This window comes from Bos grunniens, chromosome 9 (genome assembly GCF_055505025.1).
Source record: "Bos grunniens cultivar Pamir isolate PY7600 chromosome 9, Bosgru_T2T1.0, whole genome shotgun sequence".
Lineage (NCBI taxonomy): Eukaryota > Metazoa > Chordata > Mammalia > Artiodactyla > Bovidae > Bos > Bos grunniens.
The window spans coordinates 43,813,048-43,835,963 of NC_141173.1; the positions used below are offsets into that span (position 1 = coordinate 43,813,048).

Consider the following 22,916-nt stretch of genomic DNA (forward strand, 5'->3'; position numbering starts at 1 on the left):
GCCCAGCCTAAGCAGGAAGGTGTGCCTAAGGACTCCCTTGTGTCTTAGAGTAGGATGGAATTTTCTGAAAAGAAAAGATTAAATTCTATTCTGGTCAGTACTGCTGATGTTGCAAAGAACTAAACTGGGAAATAACCAGACTTAATTGGGAAACAGTAGAAGAATTAGTACTTAGGATATAGTATAAAGGAAAGTGAAGTCGCTCAGTCGTGTCTGACTCTTTGCAACCCCATGGACTGTAGCCTACCAGGCTCCTCTGTCCGTGGGATTTTCCAGGCAATAGTACAGGAGTGGATTGCCATTTCCTTCTCCAGGGGATCTTCCCGACCCAGAGATTGAACCCAGGTCTCCCGCATTGTAGACAGACGCTTTACCGTCTGAGCCATCAGGGAAGTCCTCAGGATATAGTGTAAGTCATGCCAATTGCCAGTCATGCATCTCAAGTCTGGCACATATTAGCTTGAGAGAATTATTTGTTAAATGAAAGAATGAATTACAAGCCATGTCATCTCTCTGGGCTTTATTTTTTCCCCACTTGTTTAAAAATGAGGTGGGTTGGTGTGGGGAGGTGGTATGGCTCCTCATCTCTCTCAGGTCTGTGATCAAGAGCAAACAGAAGGACAACATGTGAAAACACTATTATTATAGATTAAATGTTTGTGTCCTTCACAAATTCATATGCTGAAGCCCTGACTGCTGATATAATGGTATTTGGAGATGGAGCGACTAGGAGGTATTTAGGGTTAGATGATGTTATGAGAGTGGGGCCCTCATGATGGGATTAGTGGCCTAATAAGAAGAAGCTGCCTGCCAATGCAGGAGACATAAGAGACGCAGGTTCGATCCCTGGGTCAAGAAGATTCCCTGGAGGAGGGCATGGCAACTCACTCCAGTATTCTCACCTGAAGAATCCCACAGACAGAGGAGCCTGGCCAGCTATGGCCCACAGGGTCACAGAGAGTCAGACACGACTGAAGTGACTGAGCATGTATAACAAGAAGAGATACCAGGGACGGAGCTTGCTCTCTATCCACCATGTAAAGACACAGCAAGAAGGTGACCATTTGCAAACCAGGAAGACAGCTCTCACCAGAACCCATCATGCCAGCACCCTGATCTCAGACTTCAGGCCTCCAGAACTGTGAAAAAATAAACTTATTCTATTTAAGGCACCCAGGGTATGGTATTTTATTATGGCAGCCTGAGGAGACTAAGACAGCTATGGAAAGAACTTTATACCTGTGTGATATTATTCCAGAGTGGGTATAGAATGGTGGATGAAGTCCTCAACTGGGAGGTGAGGGGGCTCTGACATGTGGCCCAGATCCTGCCAGGACCCAGCCGCCTGTCTTTGGGCTCTTCCCATATAACACATAGGTGGTATAGGGGCCATTCCAGGAGGCACCATTCACATAGACTAGGAGCTGTCCTGCTCCAAGCCTTCAACCATTTTTTCTTCATCTATAGAAAGGGGAAGAGAAATGGGACATATGATATCTAACAACAATTCACTTATTCTTCCAACAACCGTTTGTTGAGAATTGATTATGTCTCAGGCACAGAGCCAGGCACTTGGAGATAGTGTAGGATCATGGTCTTGCCCTCCAAAAGTTTACATTCTACTTGAAGAGACAGACAGAAAGTCCATTATAGCTTCATGTGAACAGGGTCTCTGTGCCAGTCAGCTCAGGCTGCCATAACAAAATACCATGGACTGAGGGGCTTAAACAACAGAAATCTATTTTCTCACTCTGGAGACTGGAAGTCTAAGATCAAGCTGCCGGCAGGGCTCTCCTGAGGCTGTCTTCCTGGCCTACAGCCAGCCACCTAAATGTCCTGACATGGGCTTTTCTCTGTGTAGGCACATCCCTCTTTGTATAAGGATACTAGTCACATGAGCTTGAGGCCCACTCATATAACCTCACCTAACCTTAACCACCTCTTTAAAGGCTCTGTATACAAATGCAGCCACATTCTGAGCTACACCGGGGGTTAGGACTCCAACACCTGGAGGGACTAGGTACCGGGATGGGAGGTGGCACAGTTAAGTCCATAATAGCCTCTATGACAGGGAGATTCAGAGCAGGGACCTCCACCCCAGGCTGGACCCACGAGGCCTCTTGAGGAAGAGAGCTAAGCTGCTGAGGAGTGAAGATTGAGGCCGGAGTTGAGCTACCACGTTCGTGAATACAACTGTGTGAAACCCTAACCTTGTAAATTTTCCTCTTTGGTGGACTCTGATTTATTTTGAAACCTGTTTGGCCTTTGGTAGGCGTGACATACCAAAAGGAACCCCAAAACATTGTTCCAAAGGCCAGTGTGCCTTGGGCAAGCTACCTTTTCTTTTTGCCTTGGTTTCCTTATTGGTAAAACCAGGCTGTTGGCATCTATTATTTCTCAGGCCCTAATGTGCCATGATTATAGTGAAATCCTTAGACACTAAAATACTGTGCTGACATTTCAGAAGTTTGTGGAAAAGGAGCTGTGGATTCTGTAGCCAAATATTATATTTACTTTGGGAGCATTATTACTGAGATTTCTTCTAACTCTCTTTTTTTTAAAGGCAAAACAATAGATTGATGAAGGGGAGTCAGGTGACAGGTGTCAAGTCAGGCACTCACACCAATGTTGCATGACTTTAAAAAAAAATTATTTATATATTTATTTGTTTGTTTTTGGCCATGCTGGGTCCTCTTTGATGCACAGGCTTTTCTCTAGTTGCAGCAATCGGGGGGTTACTCTCCAGTTGTGGTGCACAGGCTTCTCAGTACAGTAGCTTCTCTCGTTGCTGAGCATGGGCTGGAGGATACTGGGCTCAGTAGTTGTGACTCATGGGCTCTGGAGCACAGACGCAGTAGCTGTGGCACACAGGCTTAGTTGTTCCGAAGCATGTGAGATCTTTCTGAATTAGGGACAGAACCCATCTCTCCTACATTGGCAGGCAGATTCTTTACCGCTGAGCCACCAGTGAAACCTTGCATGACTTTTAGCTACTCCAGGGTGATTTGTTCCTTAGGCCAAGGTGACAACTCTTTTTTGGTGTGTGGGGGGAAAGGGTTACAAAAGCAATAGATGCTCATTGTTGGGGGACAACAAGGAAATCAAATATTTCACAAAGGTTGAACATGAAAAAGGACTAGTAAGTTCCTTCTTTCTACCATTATATACCTCCAGGGTAACCACTGTTACCCCTGTGCTTTCCAGACCTTTTCTATTCACACCCAGATATAGGTACATACATGTTTTCCTTTCTTTCTCTCTCTCTTTTCTTTTTTTTTTTACAAAAGTGGGTTTACACTACATAGAGATCTGTAATTTTCTTTCTACTCAATATGTCATAGACACTTTCTGTACCCATAAAAAAAGATTACCTTCCTCTTTCTAAAGCTGAGATAGTGTGCCATAGCATGTGTCATCATATTGACTATTTTCCAAGTTGTCTCCCAATTTTTCTGTTATGAATGATCCTGCAATGAACATCCAACATTTGCTTGCAATGTTGCAGTGAACATACAACATTTGTTTGTAGTTGTAGCCTTGGTTGAGTTAGGATGGATTCCTCGAAGTAGAATCACTGGATCTCAAGTTCATTTCTACAAGGTATTTAATTTTACAGAGGAGATTTCAGGCAAGTCCAATAAGACTTTAAAAATGTATATATATGTATGGAGAGCATTTCATTTAGAGTCTTTTGGCCCAAAGCAAGAAATAGTTTCTTAAAAACCAGCCAATTACTAGAGGAGTGTATACCTCCTTTTTTTTTTTTTCTTTGTTAGTGTACTCTGATTGGCTGGGAAACCAGCCTCCCCTTGCTCCCTGCTCCCTGCCTGTCGCTTTGCTGTGTGATCTGTGTGGGGAACTCCTCCGACTGCAGGCCTTTGGGCACCCCTCTGGGCTTTGGGCCCTGGTGGCTGCAGCGCCTCCAGCTAGCACTCTGGGTTCAGAATGAGCTATCGTTCAGACTGGCATTTTTTTTCTCAAGGGCTTGAAATTGAGACTGGGATTGCAGCAGTTTTCGCTCTCCTTAAGATTTCCTTTTGCAGACTGCCTATTGTGCAAGCCAGATATTCTACTAAAATCATATCTTAATGGTTATGCTGGGTGCTTAAAATCTCAAGGTACTATAAATTATTCAATAGTTCTTCTATACATAAGGAAAACTGCCCAGCACAAATTCTCTGCAACTTTTCATGCAACACCTCTTTTTTTTTTTTTTCTTTCCCACACTGGATCATGGTGTGTCATTTACCTGCTCCAGATTCCACTAAAGGTGGGGTTGGTTCCCCTCACACCCCATTCCCAGCACACAAAGGGTTAAACTGAAGCCCTTGAGCCCACCTTACCAAACAAAAGTCAGTTTTGCAAGTTACTCAGCGAGATGTCTTTCAGTAGGTTCTATTTAATAAAGTTAATATAAGCTTCTCTGCTCCTCCTCTTTTTCCCTCTTACTTCATTTGTGAGTATTCACGGAATCTGGATCTGCCAGCTACTTCTGTTTGAAGTTGAAGGCTTGGCAAAATTATACATCCAGCAGGCAAGTAGTAAAGTGGAAATGTCTACAAGTAACAGTGAAATCTGTTGCATTGTTTTAAGACTTAACTACTGAGGGATACAAAGTCCTATAAATACTGTTGAGGCAGCTATAAGTACATTTTATGATGATCAAAAACTTTAGAACAACAGCTAAAGGATATGTGAAACCTGATGTCTATCTGCCACTCTTTATTATATACATTGATTGATATTAAAGATATCCCACTCTTCATTAAATGCTGGATAATTTTGAGTTTTTACATTTAGTGTTTTATGTGAGTCCTTTGTATGGCCAAATTTACTCCCTGCTGCCTTTTACTCAGGTAAAATTGGAAATGAATTCATTAGATCAATTGTAGCAGCTCTAATTTGAAATCTTGAAAAATGCATTTCTAATGAAGAAATTTCCAATCAAGCAGACCTCTAAATCTAAGGTTTTTATTTTTTTCAGGTCTTTATACATATTCTTATGAATCATTAGCAGTCACTCCTGCTGACTTCTTAAGATTACCTCAGGCAAGAATTGTGCTTTTTAAAACTTCATTCCTCTCCTCATGTTCTTGTTTAGTCTCCAAATCATGTCTGACTTTTATTTGACTCCATGGACTATAGCCCACCAGGCTCCTCTGTCCATGGGATTTCCCAAGCAAGAATACCAGAGTGGGTTGCCATTTCCTTCTCCAGGGGATAATCCCGACTCAGGGATCGAACCCGCATTTCCTGTATCTCCTGCAATGGCAGGAGGATTCTTTACTACTGAGCCACCAGGGAAGCCCTTCTCCCCATCTTACTCCATGTTTATTCATATTTTTTCATAAGGCATTACATTTATCCAATAGCACTTTCAAAAATATTGTTTTTCAAAGACTCTAAGGTACAACTGGAACATGACAACTCCAATGCATGTTTTTACCTTTTTAAAAAAATCTTTTGTCCTGCTTTTTCTCCTTATTAAAAAAAAAAAAAGAAATTCATATAAACATACAAAACCATTTGAAGGTAGGTAGTTTCCTTTCCCACGTTGCAGTAACTTCCATTTTTGCTAACAACTCATTTGGAATAGCTTACTTTAAGTAGCAATGTTCATCCAGTTATGCAAATTAAGATACATAATTTACAATAATACTCAAGGTCACTTTGTAGTTTCCTGAGAGATTGTTTTGAAAAGTCAGTTTGTATCAGTTAAGCAGGCTGCTTGTTTTAGATGCTATAGAATTATTGTTATTTCACAAAACTTCTGGTTCTGAACAATGTGAACAGGGAAATGTTCATTTTTAATTATTTTATTTCCACTGATGTATTATTTAATTTTTCCTCCAATACCTGTTAATGATTGGCTATAGATATATCCTATAACACATTTCATCTAGTCCCCTTTGTAAAAACGTAAGAAGGTCATTTTACATTTTTAAAGCACTAAGTAAAGTGGTTTAAAAATGCAAAGTGAGCTTAAATGCTTCTCTTAATTCTTCCTAACTCTTCCACTGGGAAACCCTAGAAAACTGAATTAATGAAATGCAACTTATACTTTTTAAATTCAAACTGTCACATTAAATTGAAGGTGAAACTAAAACTGCTATATGTTAACTAAGTCAAGCGATGTACTATATCAGACATGTTATTTAATGTGCGAATGTTAAAAGTCAAGTTCCCGGCAGAAATAGAAGTGCCTCCATTCTGTCTTCAGGGAATGTATAAATTAACCATTCTGCCCCAAGCGGTCCTCCTCCCTTTCTCCCTCCGCCCTATTTTAAATGTAGATAGGGCGACTCAAGTCTTTTGAATTTGAAGGGCTGCTATCTCGGCCCCATTCTTTTCATCATCCTCTTTTGAATGACACTGAGCACGTATGGATTCTTTTATAAAACACCCCCCGGACGCAGGGCTAGGTTCTCCCTGCTGCTTGCTAATTTTGCATAGCAATTAGTACTGACTTTTCAAAATCAGTTCGAGAATGTTCCATGTAGAAACTCAAAGGTCTTAGATAACCACTTGCCTATAGATTTCAAACCCAAAGGGGAAGAACTTGCATAATTGCTAAATTCCCAGTTGGAGCGGTCTGGAAGAGGATACGTAATGCAAAACTATACGTTAATTCAAACCCTCCCCGCGCCCGGGCAGCAAGGAGCCAGCATATGCCTTCTTTTTAAAATCTATTCTACCAATTCACTGACCGCGCAGGGCCGGGCCACATGGTCCCCCCTTGCAGCCAGTCAGCTGTGAGCAGCAGATGGGATCATTTGCATTTTTCTTTTTATACTTTCTTCGACCCGCAAATTAAAGGATTTTTTAAATTTTACATTCTCATTGTTTGCCTTAAATATAAACGTGGCTTAACTGTTGGGTTGGGCTTCCCTGACCCTCACACACCACACCCCTTGAAGTCATTGAGACTGGAGAAAATACCCGAGGGGTAGGTTTCGTTATTTATCAACTTGCAATCTCCAGTCCGGGAGTCAGGAGTAGAAAGAATGAGCCTTTATTGAGTTGGTGACTCGTGTTTTTCTATTTTAAGCGCTCGGCGCAGCTATCCCGTGGGTTTGTCTGTGGCATGTGGGTCTGTGAGCCCGCGCACTTATGAATCTCAGACTCCGCAGCCTCAAACCTCAAAACTTCGGGTTACAAGTAGAAGGCAGATTTTAGCTCTTAGACTTACAAGAGAGGGCGGCCACCCTACTGGGGGAGTGGCCAGAGCCAGTGTTTCCCAGCGCCGGGGTCAGTCTCCCGCGGCCCGCCAGACTCCATGCAGGCTCCGCGGGGGCCACTAGGGTCCCCGCGCCCCGAAGTCTTTGTGCCCATCGGACGGGGGAACTCTCGCCCGGGGGGTACAGGGCCACGGCCGAGATCCCAAAAAATGCGGGAAAGGCGCGGGCGCGGAGGGAGGCGCCCCGCACAGTCGCCGATCCGCGGAGGGGAAAAAAAAAAAGTAGAAAAAGAGGCTTTTCAGGTTAAACTCCTCGGGTCTGAGAAACCACGTTTTAGAGAAATGAGTCGCGGGGGGAGAACACACGATGTGCAGGGTACATTGTTAGCCAGCGCTGGCCCGGCGCACCGTGGGTGCGCGGCCGCCGCCCCCCGCCCCGGGCAGCGGGCGCGGGCCCACGTGGAGCGGCGCGGCACCGGATGAGCGCGCTGGGCCGCCCGGGTCCCCGGAGTGCGCGCCCCAGCTCCCTGCCGCGGCCGTTCACGCCCGAGCGCCGCCGCCGGTCCCGCGTGTGCCCCGCTGAGGGGGAGGGGCGGGCTGGGGGTGGGGGCGGAGGGGTTGTGGTTCCACTGCAGCGGGGGCTCCTGTGTCCTTGTGCGGAAATGACACACGGAGTCCCGTCACGTCACGCGAGAGCGCAGCGCACGGACACACACAAAGAGAGGGGAAAATACACGGCGCCCGCCCGCTGCCCCCAGCAACTCCCCGGGCCGCCCCGGCCTGGCCCTCCGCGCGCGGCCCCCACTCCCCAGCCCCGCGCTCCCCCTACCCCCCACGTGGCGCCCCAACTCGGCGCGGGCCCGCTCTGCAAAGTACAGAACTCGTGTCCCAGGTAAGTGCGGGGCGGTTCAAGCCGGCCGCGCGGTGGCGGCGGCTCCAGAGCAGACGGACGGGCTAGTGGCTGCAACATCCATGCCGGGGTGGGGGGCGGGAGCAAGGGAGGGGACGCGTAGGGGGGCTGCCCGGAGAGCGCTCGGCGGGAGGGGCGCCCACCCCCGCGCAGGGCCGAGTCGCCGGAGCGGGCGCCGGGCGCCCACGGGCTCGCCGCGCCCATTGTGCCGCGCGCCCCTTTGTGCCCGCTCGGAACGCGGCGGCTCCATGGCGTTCCGGGGAGCACGCGCGCCGCGCGGGGGCGGGGGGGAACGCGCAGTGGAACAGTCCGCGCCGCCACCGCCCCACTCGCGCCGCGCGCCGGCCCCGCACCCCCGCCGGGCGCCGCGATGGAGCGGCCGGGGCCGCCGGAAGGCTCTGCGAAGCCATCGGCGGGCTCGGTGTCTGCGCTCCGCCGGGCTGCGGCTGGGAACGGGCTCGGCGTGCAGAAGAGGGGTGTCAGAGCAGGAGTAGGGGGCGGGGACAGGAGGAAGATACGGAGCAGGGAGCGGGAGGCCCGAGAAGCCGCCGCTCGGAGGGACGCTGCCTCCGGAGTCAGCAAATGGAGCGAGGCAGGCCCGCGGCGGCGACGGCCGGCGGCCGGCAGCGGACAGGGACGGGCCCCGCCGCCAGGGGGCGCAGCGCTCCCTCCCGGGCCGTCCACGGCGCGGTTCGCGGTTCCCGCTGCCCGGGAGCAGGAGGCGGGCCCGGCGCCTTGGGCGTGCGCCCGGCTGGCGCGAGGCCTTCCCGGCCGGCCGCGGAACCGGAGCCCTGGCGCCCGCCGCCCCTCGTGACCGCCCCCTCCCTCTTTCTTGTAAACGTGATTCCCACGCAGACTTTGTGCACGCTGCGCCCGTGAGTTGTGCTGCAGTGCTCGTCAGGGCCTTGCGTGCCGAAACGTTTTTTCCCAAGGTTTTTTGCAGAGGTAAAGGAATTTGAGTGCTCAGGTGGCCTGTCTGGAAGAATTTTACACTCAAATGCCAACTGGGAGAGGATGTGCGGAAGAGAGCTGTGCGCTTCAGCGTCGGAAACGTTCAAGTTCACCTTCTTAACGTAACTTTTGTAACTTATTAACTGTTCCCCGTGCCACGGGGCAACACGTGGAGTGCCCTGAAGCTGAGGCTGTGGGAAACTGAGGCAAGGAAGTGAATTCTCGGGCTGGGGCTGGCTCCTGTTGTCCCAGAAGGATTGACACTGTGGAGGGGTTTTTTTGTTGTTATGCACACTCCCAGTCCCACCCTCTTTGGTTTTTCTTTCCTCCCCCACCCCCCTTTTAAACCATCCATCCTTAGTTTCCAGTTTCATGTCCCTTACCTCAGTACTGAGGTTGCGTGAGATTTTATATCTTAACAGTTTTACATCCCCAGCCACTAACCCAGGATCTGATAACTTAGTAGGTGCTCAGTAAAGTTTTGCTAAATGAATACGGAGAACCTCTTGGATTCCAGGAGAAAGAGGACCAGTGTATCCTGTTCCTATTAGTGGGCTGGCTGGCATGCTCATGGCCCTTGAAATAAATTTATGGAAAAACCAGAGCCTTTAAAATATCCATCACATAACAACTCCACAACTGAACGTAGATATTGCCATAGAGGCCATCTCCTTGTTGAAGGGATTTAACAAAGTTTTATGTCCTTCCCATCTCCCATCACGCACAAAGCATTAGTAACCTCCAAAAGCAAGACCATTTAGGACCTAGTAGACAAGCTGGTCAGCATCCCAGTAGTCTGTTAAAGGTACCACTTAGACACATTTACTTTACCCACTTGCGAACTTCTGAGTTTTTAAGCATCCCTTAAGTGAGCAAAAGAAGAGGAGAATGTCTAATAATTAGGAAGAAAAGAACTGGAATCTACCCTTGGTTTGATTAGGTGAAATTTTAAATCTCCTGCAGAATGTCCCACCAGCTACTTGTCTGGAAAGCCCTGAAGCAACAAGAAATAGCATGCTTTTATGAATTGTATTGATTCCACGGTGAAAAAATAGAGGGATGTGGCTTGTAAATACCTCAAATTTTATAATATAGAGACACATGAAGGCTGCTAGTCAACCAGCAAAAAAAATTCAGTGTATGGGAGGTTGGAGTGTGATGTGTTTGTTTTTCCTGGCACTTAATTTTGATGACAAATTATGGTTCCTCCCCTGTTATTCATTGTGCCTATTATTGGCTAAAGCAAGTTTGGGGGAATTATTTGTAGAATCAGCTTTTGGGATGGTGGAACTTTTCTGTATCCTCTTGATGGTGGCTACAGGGATATGTATATCTGTGCTACCTTTCATAGAACTGTATGCCCTCCCCCCCTCAACCAGAGAGTAAATTTTGCTGTATGGTAATTAAAAAAAATAAAATTTAAAGTCACACACAGACACACACACATGAAATACGTGCTTTGTGAGCATTATCTTGCTGTTCTTTCCTCAGCAGATTGAACAGTGACTCTTCCCCTTCTGATGTTCCAGTATCTCTTGCAGGATTATCATTTCAGTCCAGGCTCTTGTGGTGGTTTCTGGAATGAGCTGCCACACATGGCATGCACATGCCTAGCTAAGGGCTCTCCACCCTGGCATCAGGCCTTCAATGTGTCAAACAGGAGTGGTGCAGTTTCACTTGGACTGGTGTTAATGCCTGGTCTATTAGTCACTGAAAGATCAGACATTTTACAAACTGTTGTTTTTCTCTTTTTTAACTAATTATTTACTTTTTGGCTGCACCTTACAAGATCTTAGTTCCCTGACCAGGGACCAAACCTGCACCCCCTGCACTGGAAGTACAGAGTCTGAACCTCTGGATGCCAGGGAAGTCCCGCACAGCTGCTTTACAGCTCAATTTTCTCAGCAGCTCACCTGGTAACATACTCTTCCTCCGTTTTTTTTTGTTTGTTTGTTTGTTTTTTAATTTACTCAACTTATATATTTTTTTATTAATTAATTTATTTTAATTGGAGGATAATTACTTTACAGTATTATAGTGGTTTTTGCCATACATTGACATGGATCAGCCACGGGTGTGCATGTGTCCCCCATCCTGAACCCCCTACCCACCTCCCTCGCCATCCCATCCCTCAGGGTGGTGCCAGTGTACCAGCCCTGAGTGCCCTGTCTCATGCATGGAACCTGGACTGGCGATCTGTTTCACATATGATAATACACATGTTTCAGTGCTATTCTCTCAAATCATCCCACTCTCGCCTTCTCCCACAGAGTCCAAAAGTTTGTTCTTTATATCTGTGTCTCTTTTTCTGTCTCGCATATAAAGTCATCTTTACCATCTTTCTAAATACCATATATATGTGTTAATATACTGTATTGGTGTTTTTCTTTCTGACTCACTTCACTCTGTATAATAGACTCCAGTTTTATCCCCCTCATTAGAACTGATTTCAAATGCATTCTTTTTAATAGTCGAGTAATATTCCATTGTGTATATGTACCACAGCTTTCTTATCCATTCGTCGGCCGATGGACATCTAGGTTGCTTCCATGTCCTAGCTGTTGTAAACAGTGCTGCAGTGAACATTGGGGTAAACGTGTCTCTTTCAATTCTGGTTTCCTCAGTTTGTATGCTCAGCAGTGGGATTGCTGGGTCGTATGGCAGTTATATTTCCCTCTTCCTCCATTTTTAATTCTACCTGAAACACATGTAACAGCCATCTCTCAATATTTGTGTGGAATTGGATACAGGGCCCCTTTCAGATTCCAAATCTCCAGATGCTCAAAGTCTGTTACAGCAAGTCCTCCATATCCTCGGATTAGGAACCCACAGATTGGAAGGCTGGCTGTTCTTAAAATCAGCCCTTACAAGGTTTTTGTTCTCTACTAACCACCATCTCTCCTCTCCTCTCCTCTCCTCTCCTCTCCTCCTCCTCTGATTTTCAGTTATCAATGGCCAGTGAAACACCATTGCATTGGTATCTGTAAAGGCACTGATTGCTCAGTTCTTTTCTTGTTTGCAAGGGGTTGAGCATGGAGCTAGTAAACTGAAGGAGGGAGGCTGGGAATGTGGGGGTTTAGTAATTAGCTCATGTGGTCACAAGACGGCACATTTGTAAAAGTGGGAAGTATGGAGGAAACTCTGCTTATATCTCTAGGAAAGTTAGTCACCATTGTCTAATCCGTCACGTGGGTGGCTGCTGGGATATGCTGGCCTTCCTTTTCTCCTTGACCCCAGTTTCTGGACGCCAAGGTTAAAGTTAAAAGCAGAGTCTGACACCTCCTACCACTGATGTTGAAGGAGGTAGCCAGTCCTTTGTGAGGCCAGGGAGGGCTTAATAAGCAGAAGCCCTTAGCTGAGAAAGACGTCACATTTAGTCACATTCAGCAAATGCAGTGTCTGAAGGGTGAGACGCCGCATCGCAGGCTGTGAGGTCGTCCTTCACTGCACCGAAGGATGAGGCTGTGCTCCGACAGAGTAAGGAGGGAAGCGACAATTAGAGCTTTAGAAAAACTCGAGGGGGAAATTGCCCTGGTTTTCTGAAGACTGGTATTTTTCGAACTGCATTTGCAGATGTGTCTAAAAATAAAGACAAATTACAAACATGTCCTGCAAGTCCCATGGGCAGGATGCCACTGCCTAAAGGGCCGGGTTCTGAGAGCACCGAGGCTCCCAGCCATCCCTGCAGACCCAGAGACTGAGCCCAGCAAGGGTGGGTGGCATGGGAACATTCTTCCTGTCCTTAGGGAGAGCATTTTGATTTCTTCCTTTCCAGTGTAATGTTTCTTTTTTCTTTTATTTGAAAGAAACATTACCAAACTTTTTCAAAGTTTTAAACCATTTTTTTTTAATTTTTAAAAATATTTAAAATATTCACTATTAAAATGTGCTTAATGCATCTTTAAGGAAAAAAAAAAAAGACTTTATATTAAGTAACATTTACTGAGTGCTGTGTGCCAGGCACTTTCTCCTCTGTAGTTTTCAGAGTCTAGGAGGTAAGGTAGTGGTGTGCAGCTCCTTTTACAGAAGAAAGCACCAAGGCTTGGCTGGGTAAGCCTCTTGCCCAGCGGTAGAAGCTAAACGTAGGTGAAGCCAGGGTTAGATAGAACCCAGGTCGTCTGCCCCTGAAGTTTAGTAGGGAGTTCCATTTTCTTCCACATCAGCTGTACTGATCAGCTGTACTTGGTAATCCAAAGGCCCATTTGGCCTGTTGACTTGCTTCTGCATCTGAGCCCAGCCTACAGATGTGTGCTCAGTAAGGAAGGGAGAAAGCCAAGCAGGGATGGTTGAGCCCCCTTTAGTCCCAGCTCTTGCTGGAAAGCCAGCATGAGTCCACCCCACCTCTTTCCCTCGGCTTACTCTCTGGAGCACTCCAACGGAGGCACAGCCTGCTGCTTCCCACTTCTCTGCCTGTGAAGTAAGAGGATTTTTGCCAGGATTGCACAGGTGAATGTGTAAAACTTAGCCCTTGGAGCCAGTGCTACATGAATGTTAGCTGATGTCTTCCTTTTAAAAAAAAAAAAATTTAATTGGAGGATAATTGCTTTACAATATTGTGTTAGTTTCTGCCATTCATCAGCATAAATCAGACATAGGTGTACATATGTCCCCTCCATCTTGAACCTCCACCGCATCCCACCCCTGTCGTTTTCTATGTTTTAATTTTTAAACATCAGTGTGACCTGCAATGGGGAGGTTTCACAAAGTCAGATCATGTGGCTTTCCGTGAACAGCAGGTGCTGTGCTTAGTCTCCGTCGTGTCCAACTCTTTGTGACCCCATTGACTGTAGCCTGCCAGGCTCCTCTGTCCATGGACTTCTCCAGGCAAGAATACTAGGGTGGGTTGCCATGCTTTCCTCCAAGGGATCTTCCTGATCCAGGGATCAACTCAGGTCTCCCACAATGTAGGCAGATTCTTTACCCTCTGAGCCACCGGGAAGCCCGAAGTATAAACCGTTTAAATCCTAGCGTGTATTTTGTTGATAACACCGTTGAAATGGTCTGGGCCTGTTCTCCCTTTGTATGTGGCGGGGCTGCACAGCCACTGTCCCCAAAGTCTCAGGCTCTTATCACTCCTGTTCTGGGTCTCAGATTCTCAAGGAGGCCCTGGGGGAGTGCGAATTTGCCTCACTTTGCTTCCGGAAACAGGAATGGAGGTCAGGAGGACTTGCTCCAGGGTAGCCTGAGGGTACACAGCTGGGCCAGGTCTTGGGGACAAACCTCGTTGTGAGGCGAGTCCTAAGTCCTGTGGACATTTCCGAGGCGGTGGAGCAGAGTTCTGAGTCAGCTGGCCGGGATTTGCACGTCGAGGTTTCAGGAAGCCCAAGTACTTCCCATTTCTGGGCCTGGCGCTTGTCCTGTGTGACTCGGGCAGCCACAAGTCTCCGGCGCCTCTGATTAGCCTGGGCTAGAGTCTCTCAACTGAGGCATTTTGGGTGACTCCCAGCCCCTGGGGGCGGCCCTAGAGGACATTTGGGGCGCTTAGGGAAGAACCCAAGAGCCCAGTGATCCAGTGCAGGCAGAGGGCTTTGCCAAGGGACCTCTAAGCCAGGTGCCCCCTGCTTGCTCTGCTGCGGTCTCGCATCCAATTCCTAACAAAGACACCCCACCACCCCACCTCTCTGGCAGATTCTCGCGTGACTCCTTGTTACACACTTGGAGCCGGTGACCTCGGCACACTCCTTCCTTTTTCTGTGGCCCAGCCACTCCTCAGCTCCCAGACCTCCCCTCCCCTCTCTGCTTTGCATCCTGCTGCTTCACCCTGGAGCCACGGCCCCTGGAGCAGGTCCCTGACTTGCCCAGTTTAGTCTGGTTTTGAGAAGTCAGAGAAGGAGGGCTCCAAGTGTGGGTAAAAAGTCTCCCAAGGTACTCGGGCACAGACCTGAGAGAACCCCGAAGGGGCCAGCCGTCATCCAGAAAGCAGGAACCCAGCAAGCCTGGCTGGAGAATTGCTAAGGTGCTTCCCTGGACAACCACAGACTCTCTAAATGCCCTGACTTCAGCGCTCAGCTCAGGTCCCTGATCCGGAGTACTTGGTCCAGGCTTGGGGGTTTTTTTTTCCCATCCCATGAATGGATTTGGCTTATTTCGAAAAACACTCCCACATATCATGCAATGAACTGATGAAGCCTATAATATACCCACAAGGAAACGATATTTCCTTACTGTTCAAAGCTGATCTTTTCACCTTCTTGTTCACACCTGAGCTTTTGAGATGAGACTTTTTTCTGATCTTCCGCATACTCTGTACTGAGGAATTTTTTACACTTTCAGAGTCAGTAATTCAGGGACAGTTACAAAATGAAAGGTCTGCACTAGTTTGTCAGTTATTGTATTGTTTCTTAGAGCATCAGTAATTTCAGTGCTTGAATGGATTTGATTTTATGTTCTTAGCTTGTTGCTGTTATGGGTATAACTTAAGAATATGACATGGCTAGGCAGTGAAGATTGCAAAACTTCTTATTTTTTATTTAAAAAAATGTCTCAGTTTCAAAGAATTGCATGCTCATTGTAGAATGTTTGGAAAGTAGAGGAAACTGAAGAAGAGAATTTTCCATAATCATCCTAATTGGAGGTAATTAACATTTTGGAATGTTTTCTTCTGTCTGCTTTATGGCATTTTTTAATTATAGAGATATCCCCACTGAACTTTGAAGTATGTTGTTATTGACTATGTGGCGCTGTGATGAACGATTGATTTTGAATCTTTATACTTAATTTAATGCTCAGTTCTTCCTGTCAGTAGAGGTTTAGAAGTCATGTTGGGAAAAATGTCTAGCAGTTGACTTTCTAACTTTGTATATTGGAAATAACAGTAGTGATCAAAGGTGGTCTCAATCCAGGTCATATTGAGTTTGTTGTTCCTTCCATTTTTTCTGCAGCTTTTTGTGAATTTATGAGTAATTAGATGCCCTAGAGAAGGAAATGGCAACCCACTCCAGTATTCTTGCCTGGAAAATCCCATGGATAGAGGAGCCTGGCAGGGCTACCGGTCAGTCCATGGGGTCACAAGAGTTGGGCACGACTGAGTGACTAAACCACCCCCAGTAATGACTGCAGTTACAGGGGGCTTCCTCTGCCCCAGGATCTCCTCAGCCTGACACTAGAGTTCCTGCCTGTGCTTAACCTGAGATCAGCTCAAGTTAAAGACCCCCAGCCCAGGTTCTTTGCTCTTCTGACCTTTGCTTGTTTCCTATCATAATTGTCAAGTGTGTGGGGCTCTCTGTGACAGAAAGATTGGCTGTAGGTCTTTAGGAGCTGAAAGTGATGAAGAAGATCAAGATATACCCATTTAAACATTGGCAGCATTATTTCCAAAGCAAATACTTTCTTCAAGCATGTTGAAAGTATATATCAATTTAAAATTATTTGTATCCATGTCACAAAATTGTAAGCACCAGTGGTCTTCTACACAGCTGCGGCATGCGGCCTGTGTTTATTAGATGGGACTTATGGTTGTTATAGAAACTTCAATGTAATATCTTCTAACCTTGAGGTTCTGACTGCTCTTTCCTTCCTGTTCCTGTTATCATCTGGTGTTTACCCATCATCCCCTCCCAACAGAAGTTCCCAGAGCTCCATCTTCATCCCCCAGGCCCTCCCATCTCTACCCTGTGTTGGCTTCAATCCCTGTAAATAAGCTGTACGGTCGGTCGATCCCCTCTGCACAGAGGACAGTCACCCCACCAGCAGCCATCACTCAGTGGGAGTGTAACTGCTAAAGCACAGGGCTCCTGGGAGTGACTCCCGACGCAGGATCTTGAGCATGCTACTAACTAACCTCTCTGAGCCTTGGGTATCACACCTATTAAACAAGATGATTTCTTTTTTAAAAATAATTTTATTTATTTTTGGCTGTATTGGCTCTTCACTGCTGCATGGGCTTTTCTCTTGTTGTGGAGTACAGGCTTTGGGGTGAGCGGACTCGGCAGTTGCAGTTCCCGGGCTCTGGAGCACAGGCTCAGTAGTTGCGACGCACAGGCTCAGTTGCTCCACAGCATGTGGGGTCTTCCCAGACCAGCGATCAAACCCGTGTCTCCTGCATTCTTTACCACTGAGCCACCCAATATGATTTCTGAGGCCCCATTTGCCTCTGAAACTCTACCTCAGTTTCCTCACTTGTAAAATGAGCCTAAGAAGCGTGTCTGCTCCCTAAGCTTGTTAGCTTATGTCCACTTAGTAGAGCTCTTAGCACAGCCTCTTCCATGGTGTAGGCAGCTGTCTTTTGCATTGAGTCCTTGTGGAGTGGCAGAGCACTGGGCAGTGTGGGGAGGAGGTGGAAGGGAATGGCACAGCAGGGCTTCCGCTCCAGGGGTGCCCAGGTGAGCTGGGGAGCCCCTCAGCTCACCCACCAGAAGCCCATTAACAGGCCCCCTTACTGGTTTTCAGCCCTTCTCTGTCTTCTCCCAAAGAAACGACTCTCTCCAAATCCTCGCATCAAAATCTGCTTCTAGGGGAATTTAAACTAAAATAAAAAGTGATACAGAGATTTTCATGATACATTAAGCCAAAGAAGCAAGGAACAAGGATATTAAACCTTTTAGTCTCAAGATCCCTTTTTACCTTTAAAAATTATTTAGGACCCCCAAAGAACTTTTGTTTATATGAGTTCCTGTCAATATTTACGTGGTAGAAACTAAAAAAAAAAGTTTAAATATTTATTTACCAATTCACTGAAAAATAACCAAAATAAATCCATTACCTGAAAAGTGAAAAGTGAAAGTGTTAGTTACTTAGTCGTATCCCACTCTTTGCCACCCTGTGGACTACAGCCCACCAGGCTCCTCTGTCCATGGAATTCTCCAGGCAAGAATACTGGAATGGATTGCCATTCCTTTCTCCAGGGCATCATGAATTAATGTCGACACTATATTTTTATGGAAAAAAAATTATTTTTCCAAAGAAAATAAGTGAAAAAGTGGTATTGTTTACATCTTTTGCAAATCTCTTTAGTATCAGACTTAATCGAAGACTGCAGAGGTTTTATATCTGCCTCTGTATTCAATCTTTTGCATAATAAAGTATCATGTAGCACACCTGTGAAATGAAGGAGGCAACAGCACCCCAGTGTAATGAAAATAGTTTTGATTTCATGGACCTTGTGAAAGGGCCTTGGATGTGCTGATAAACAGACTCTCCAAAAAGGGAAAAAAAAAAAGCGCAGAACCCAAGGTTTGTACAAATGTCAGTTTCCGTGGTGTAAGTTCCCACCACCGACAATTGCAAGTTACCAGCTTGACTCCACTAGCGCTGGAGTCGGGGAGAGAAACGCAGTCCGTGCAGGCAACTCACGTCCCATTTTGAGACCCTCTGGTACAGAGTGTCTATGGAAAAACTCAGGAAAACCAATGAGATGCCTCCAAGAGACTAATAACCTGGTGACTGGAGAACAGGGAGCTTTTTTAACCAATGTCCTTTTATACCTTTTGAATTTTCGGATGCATGTGTATCTAGTCAAAAGAAAAGAAGACTTTAAGTATCTTCCCTTTATAAAGTGCACTCTCTCAGTTATCTATAATTGGTAAGTCTTTTCTGCTTTTCCACTTGTTTGTGGGATCTCTTAGAACTGGCTCTTTGGAAACACCAGTGACTGGTTCCCACTGCTCCGCTCGCCCCTTGTCTTGCTCCGCCCTCACTTCCAGCTCCCAGCCAGGATAGGCAGGAGGCAGATTCAGCCATTTTTCCAGCATGAGGCCCAGAGGTAGGCCTCCCAGGGCTACTGCATTTATGTAGCCAATTTAAGCAACTTATCCTTTGTAATTTGGTATTTGAGTGTCTCAAGCATCCTGTTGTTTCTTAAACATTTGGGGTTACACTATCCTCTCACTCTATGAAGAAAGATAAAGACTATTGGATATTCTAACAAAATTATATATACTCTATGTATACTCTATGTATACTATGTAAAACTTAAAGGTTTTAAAGTATTTAAAACCTTACTTTACCAGTGATGGTCACCTCACCTGAGGCTTTCTAGGCTATTTGGTTAAACAAAAAACTAGCATTTTCACTAATTGGAGTAACTACTGGAATTGGGCTTCCCTGGTGGCTCAGACAGTAAAGTGTGCCTGCAATGCGGAAGACCTGGGTTCAATCCCTGGGTCAGGAGGATCCCCCGGAGAAGGAAATGGCAAACCACTCCAGTACTCTTGCCTGGAAAATTCCATGGATGGAAGAGCCTGGTGGGCTACAGTCCATGGGGTTGCAAAGAGTTGGACATGACTCAGCGACTTGACTTCACTGGAGATTAGTCCTGTTTGAGAGTTACCCTCCCAGAGGTCATCCGTGTCTTAGGGCCTATGCGTTTTAACTAGAGGCAGCAGCAAGTGACACACGCCCCTTTCGCTAGATTCAGTGTTCCCCTGGGCTTGGTCAGGAACATGAAACAGGCACCTTTAGGGGAGAAGCTGATTTTCAGGGACACGGGGATGCATGGTTAGACTGTCTCACATTTTGAGATTCGTGGTGAAGGGATAAGAAGATTTTGAGAAGGAGAGAATGGTAAAACAAATGCTCCAAAGACTTGCAGGCAAAGGAGATTGTAATCCTAGCAGCCTGGTGGGGGACGCTGCAGAAGTTGGCAGCTCTCACAGAACCTATAGTTGTGTAATCGAAAGGAATTTCTGCGGCATGCTTGGCATGCGGGTGTTTAGTGTCCGCCCAGGATGCATAGCCTTGTGACCTTCATCTGGAAGGTGACCAGGAAGTGGAGGGATGGGATGGTGTTGACGCGCTGTCTGTACGTCAGCTTGGAATACCCGGAAGCAACCCACACGTCCCATCCTTCTTGTCAGTACTTCCAAATTATGGAGTCTGTATAAGCACAGAGCAGCCTTGTCTTCCTGGTAGTGACATGCAGGTGAAAGGAGATTTCCAGATGCTAGTGGTCAGAGACATCCAAGGCTGGAAACTGCCCTCGGTGTTCATCAGAAGACTCTTAACAGAAGAATGCAAATTCTATTATTCCCTCTCATGGTGGCTGACTGGAGATATACACAGATTTGGTTTGAATCCTAATTCTACCACCTATTAGCTGCGTGACACTGATCAAGTACCTCCTTCCCCTTGCAGTAGTCAAATTCTTTATTCCTGTAATCAGAATGACATAAAAATAATTTTTCAGCTTCATTGAAGTATGCATGACAAATAAAAATGGTAAATATTGAAGGTATATGCCCTTGGTATTTTTTATTGGTAAAATTGGGATTGAAATCGCTCAGGGTGAGATGGAGGCCACATGAAATGGCCGGGCAGCACCAGGCCCCAAGTTTGCAGGCCAGGGATGTGAATGGGGACCCTCACCTCACTCCCCAGCACATGAGCCAGAGGCACTTAGTTTTCCAGGCCTTGCAGATGGGACATTGCCCAGCTTCTCAATGAGCATGGCTTCTTCACTGTCTAGGAGAGAAGGGGCCCACCACACTGCATTCTGGGTGATTTCTGTGCTAATCTAGCATCTGTCACTGGTCTATAAATGAACACGGAAATGTTTTCCAAAGCAGATGCACTCTGAGTGCCCAGGAAGCCGCCACCCCTGCCTCCCACCTCACCCGTGAGGCTGCGCAGCCCCCTCCGGCCCTCCTGCCACCCGCAGGCGGCTCAGGTGTGTACCCTTCCTTCATCGCCTTCTGCCTTGGGAAGCAGCAGAGCTCGGGATTCAGGTGCTGAGCTGGCGGCGTGGCACGGTGGCGCTCACCGAGTCTCACTCTCGTGGGGACCTCCACATTCGCTGCTCCTCTGAAGTGGAGTGTCAACTATCCAGACCATCTTTGCTTGGTGCCTGTGGTTCTCTGCCAGGTTTTCTCATCACCTCCTGTTTTCCTCTAGGAGTCACTTGTCCTTTTCATGCTTTCTGCTTAGCCGGAGAGGCTTTGTGGATTTCCAGCCCGCACCACCCCCAAATAAGCCTTGTGCCACCTTCTCCCATCCCTGCCTCTCCTCTCCAGAATGTCATTGGTTTTGTGCACTGGGCCCTGTCCGGCTGCCCCGCACTCTCTCCTCCTCCGCCGTTCGGCTGTTTCTCACTTGAGGAGACCGGTTCTGTGGTGGTGCAGTAGGGTCTCCAGGGGCAGGTGGCAGCCCAGTCTTGGTCAAGGTTGGGCCGGAGAGGCTCATTCTCATCTCCTTGAGAAGCCCCTTACCAGTCAGGCCTGAGTTTCTACCCAGCGTTGGCCAACCTTGCTGTCTGAAAAGAGTACTGATGCCCCGCCACCTACTTGGAGCTCTCCCCTCAGAGATACCCAGACTTGAGGTTTATTTCCCTGGAATACAGTGGAGATTGTCTTTGATAAAAATTCAGCTCTGGTAAAGTGGTTCTTGGCCCCTTGAAGTTGACTGACTCACTGTCTATATTCACTCAATCTCCCTGCATGTCTTTTTCAGATAGTAGATAGTTTAGTAAGTAGTAATTAATTTCAGTTTCAAATAAATCTTAAAATTTCTTATTCATTCCTTTGAAAATTAGTAACACAGAGATGAAGACACTTGTTCCTGTCATGAACTAATTGTGATGACTGAGAAGAGTGCCATGCATTGTGCATTGCTATTCTTAGTGACCTTTGAAGTTGTTAGCCTGTACACAGGTCATCCTCTGGTTGTCCCTCCACTGACCTGTCTAAAACGGGACCGCACACCATTCCACAGTTGCTTGTTGAATGGTTTACTGAACTTTGTAGATGGCATCCCCCTTCCTTATACAAATTTCGTGAAGTTACGCCTGTTGCCCTCTGATCAGTTAACTGGAATGGGCACCCAGTACTTGCAGGCAGCTTCACCAGTGGTAAGAACCACAACTCCTCAACGTCATCAGTAAAGGCTGTCAACATTACTACCACATTTATACTTTATCCGATTTGTGGACATGCTGTTACGTTATTTGGGGAATCTCAAAGGCATAATGGTACTTTTAACCATGATGTCCATTCCATTTCGGCTGGGGCAGGGAAACCAGCCCCTGATTCTCCACCAGACCCTGCAGCCCATACGAAGGAGGTGCTGCTAACCCCTCCAGTCTCATTCCCTCATCAATAAATAGAGTGGTTTGGACCAGACTGTATGGAGCTCAGGAGCTTTAAGAACCCATAGTGCCTCTCTCCTCTTGCTTCTGAAGAAAGGGCTAGACCAGCATCATCCAGTAACAGTAGTGAAAGCCACATGTGCAATTTTAAACTTGCTAGTGGCACTCACATAGTGCTATAATGTATGGCACTATTCTCAGTGCCATTTTTAAAAAGGTGAAATTAATTTTAATACTTAGACCAATAAATCTGAAATATTATCATCTTAACATGTAATCAGTATAAAAATTATTAACAAGATATTTTACATTCTTTTTGCCCTGCTGAGTCTTTGAAATCCAGCATGTATCTTACACCACATCTCCATTTGGACTGGCCACATTTCGAGTCCTCTGGAGCCACGCATGACTAGTGGCCACCCTCATGGACAGCACAGGTCTTTTTGGACCACCTGGAATCTTAGGACCTCAGCTCAGGTTCACAGGCTCCACAGCCTGCTGTGGACCTTTGTCAGCCTTTTCACATTGTGGTTAGATGTTTAAGGCAGGGACTGACAGATCATCCAAGCTGAGGTCTTTTGTAAGCCTTGAGTTTCTCAGATCCTTTCATTCCATAAGTGGCTCTCAGTTGATGCTTTAAGATGCATTCTGCCCACATAAAGTCTTGGAGAAGAACTCCCAGCAGGTGCACAGGAGGCTTGGCTGCTTCTGAGCATTTGCAAACAAGAGGATGCAGTTTTCCTTGATGTTGCAGAGTCATATCAACTTAACCTTCTGTTACCCAGAGCCAGGGTTGGGAGGGTAAGGGGATTTCTTATGGGTGGGTGAAATTTTAAAAAATAAACAATAAGTCAAGACTTTGC

The 22,916-nt window shown here is 46.6% G+C and overlaps 1 protein-coding gene across 3 annotated transcripts in view; it reads left to right on the forward strand.

The window, feature by feature from the left end:
• Positions 1-7,579: 7,579 nt before the first annotated feature.
• BEND3 (BEN domain containing 3) overlaps positions 7,580-22,916 on the forward strand; it is a 33,152-nt gene continuing 17,815 nt past the window's right edge. The window contains exons 1-2 of one of the 3 annotated variants that reach the window (XM_086317470.1): positions 7,580-8,069; positions 20,537-20,640. In XM_086317470.1, the coding sequence (XP_086173596.1) occupies positions 7,657-8,069; positions 20,537-20,640 (517 nt within the window). In that variant the 5' untranslated portion in view covers positions 7,580-7,656. The remainder of the gene's footprint in view (positions 8,070-20,536; positions 20,641-22,916) is intronic. The other 2 variants (XM_086317471.1, XM_086317472.1) reach the window with 2 other exon arrangements.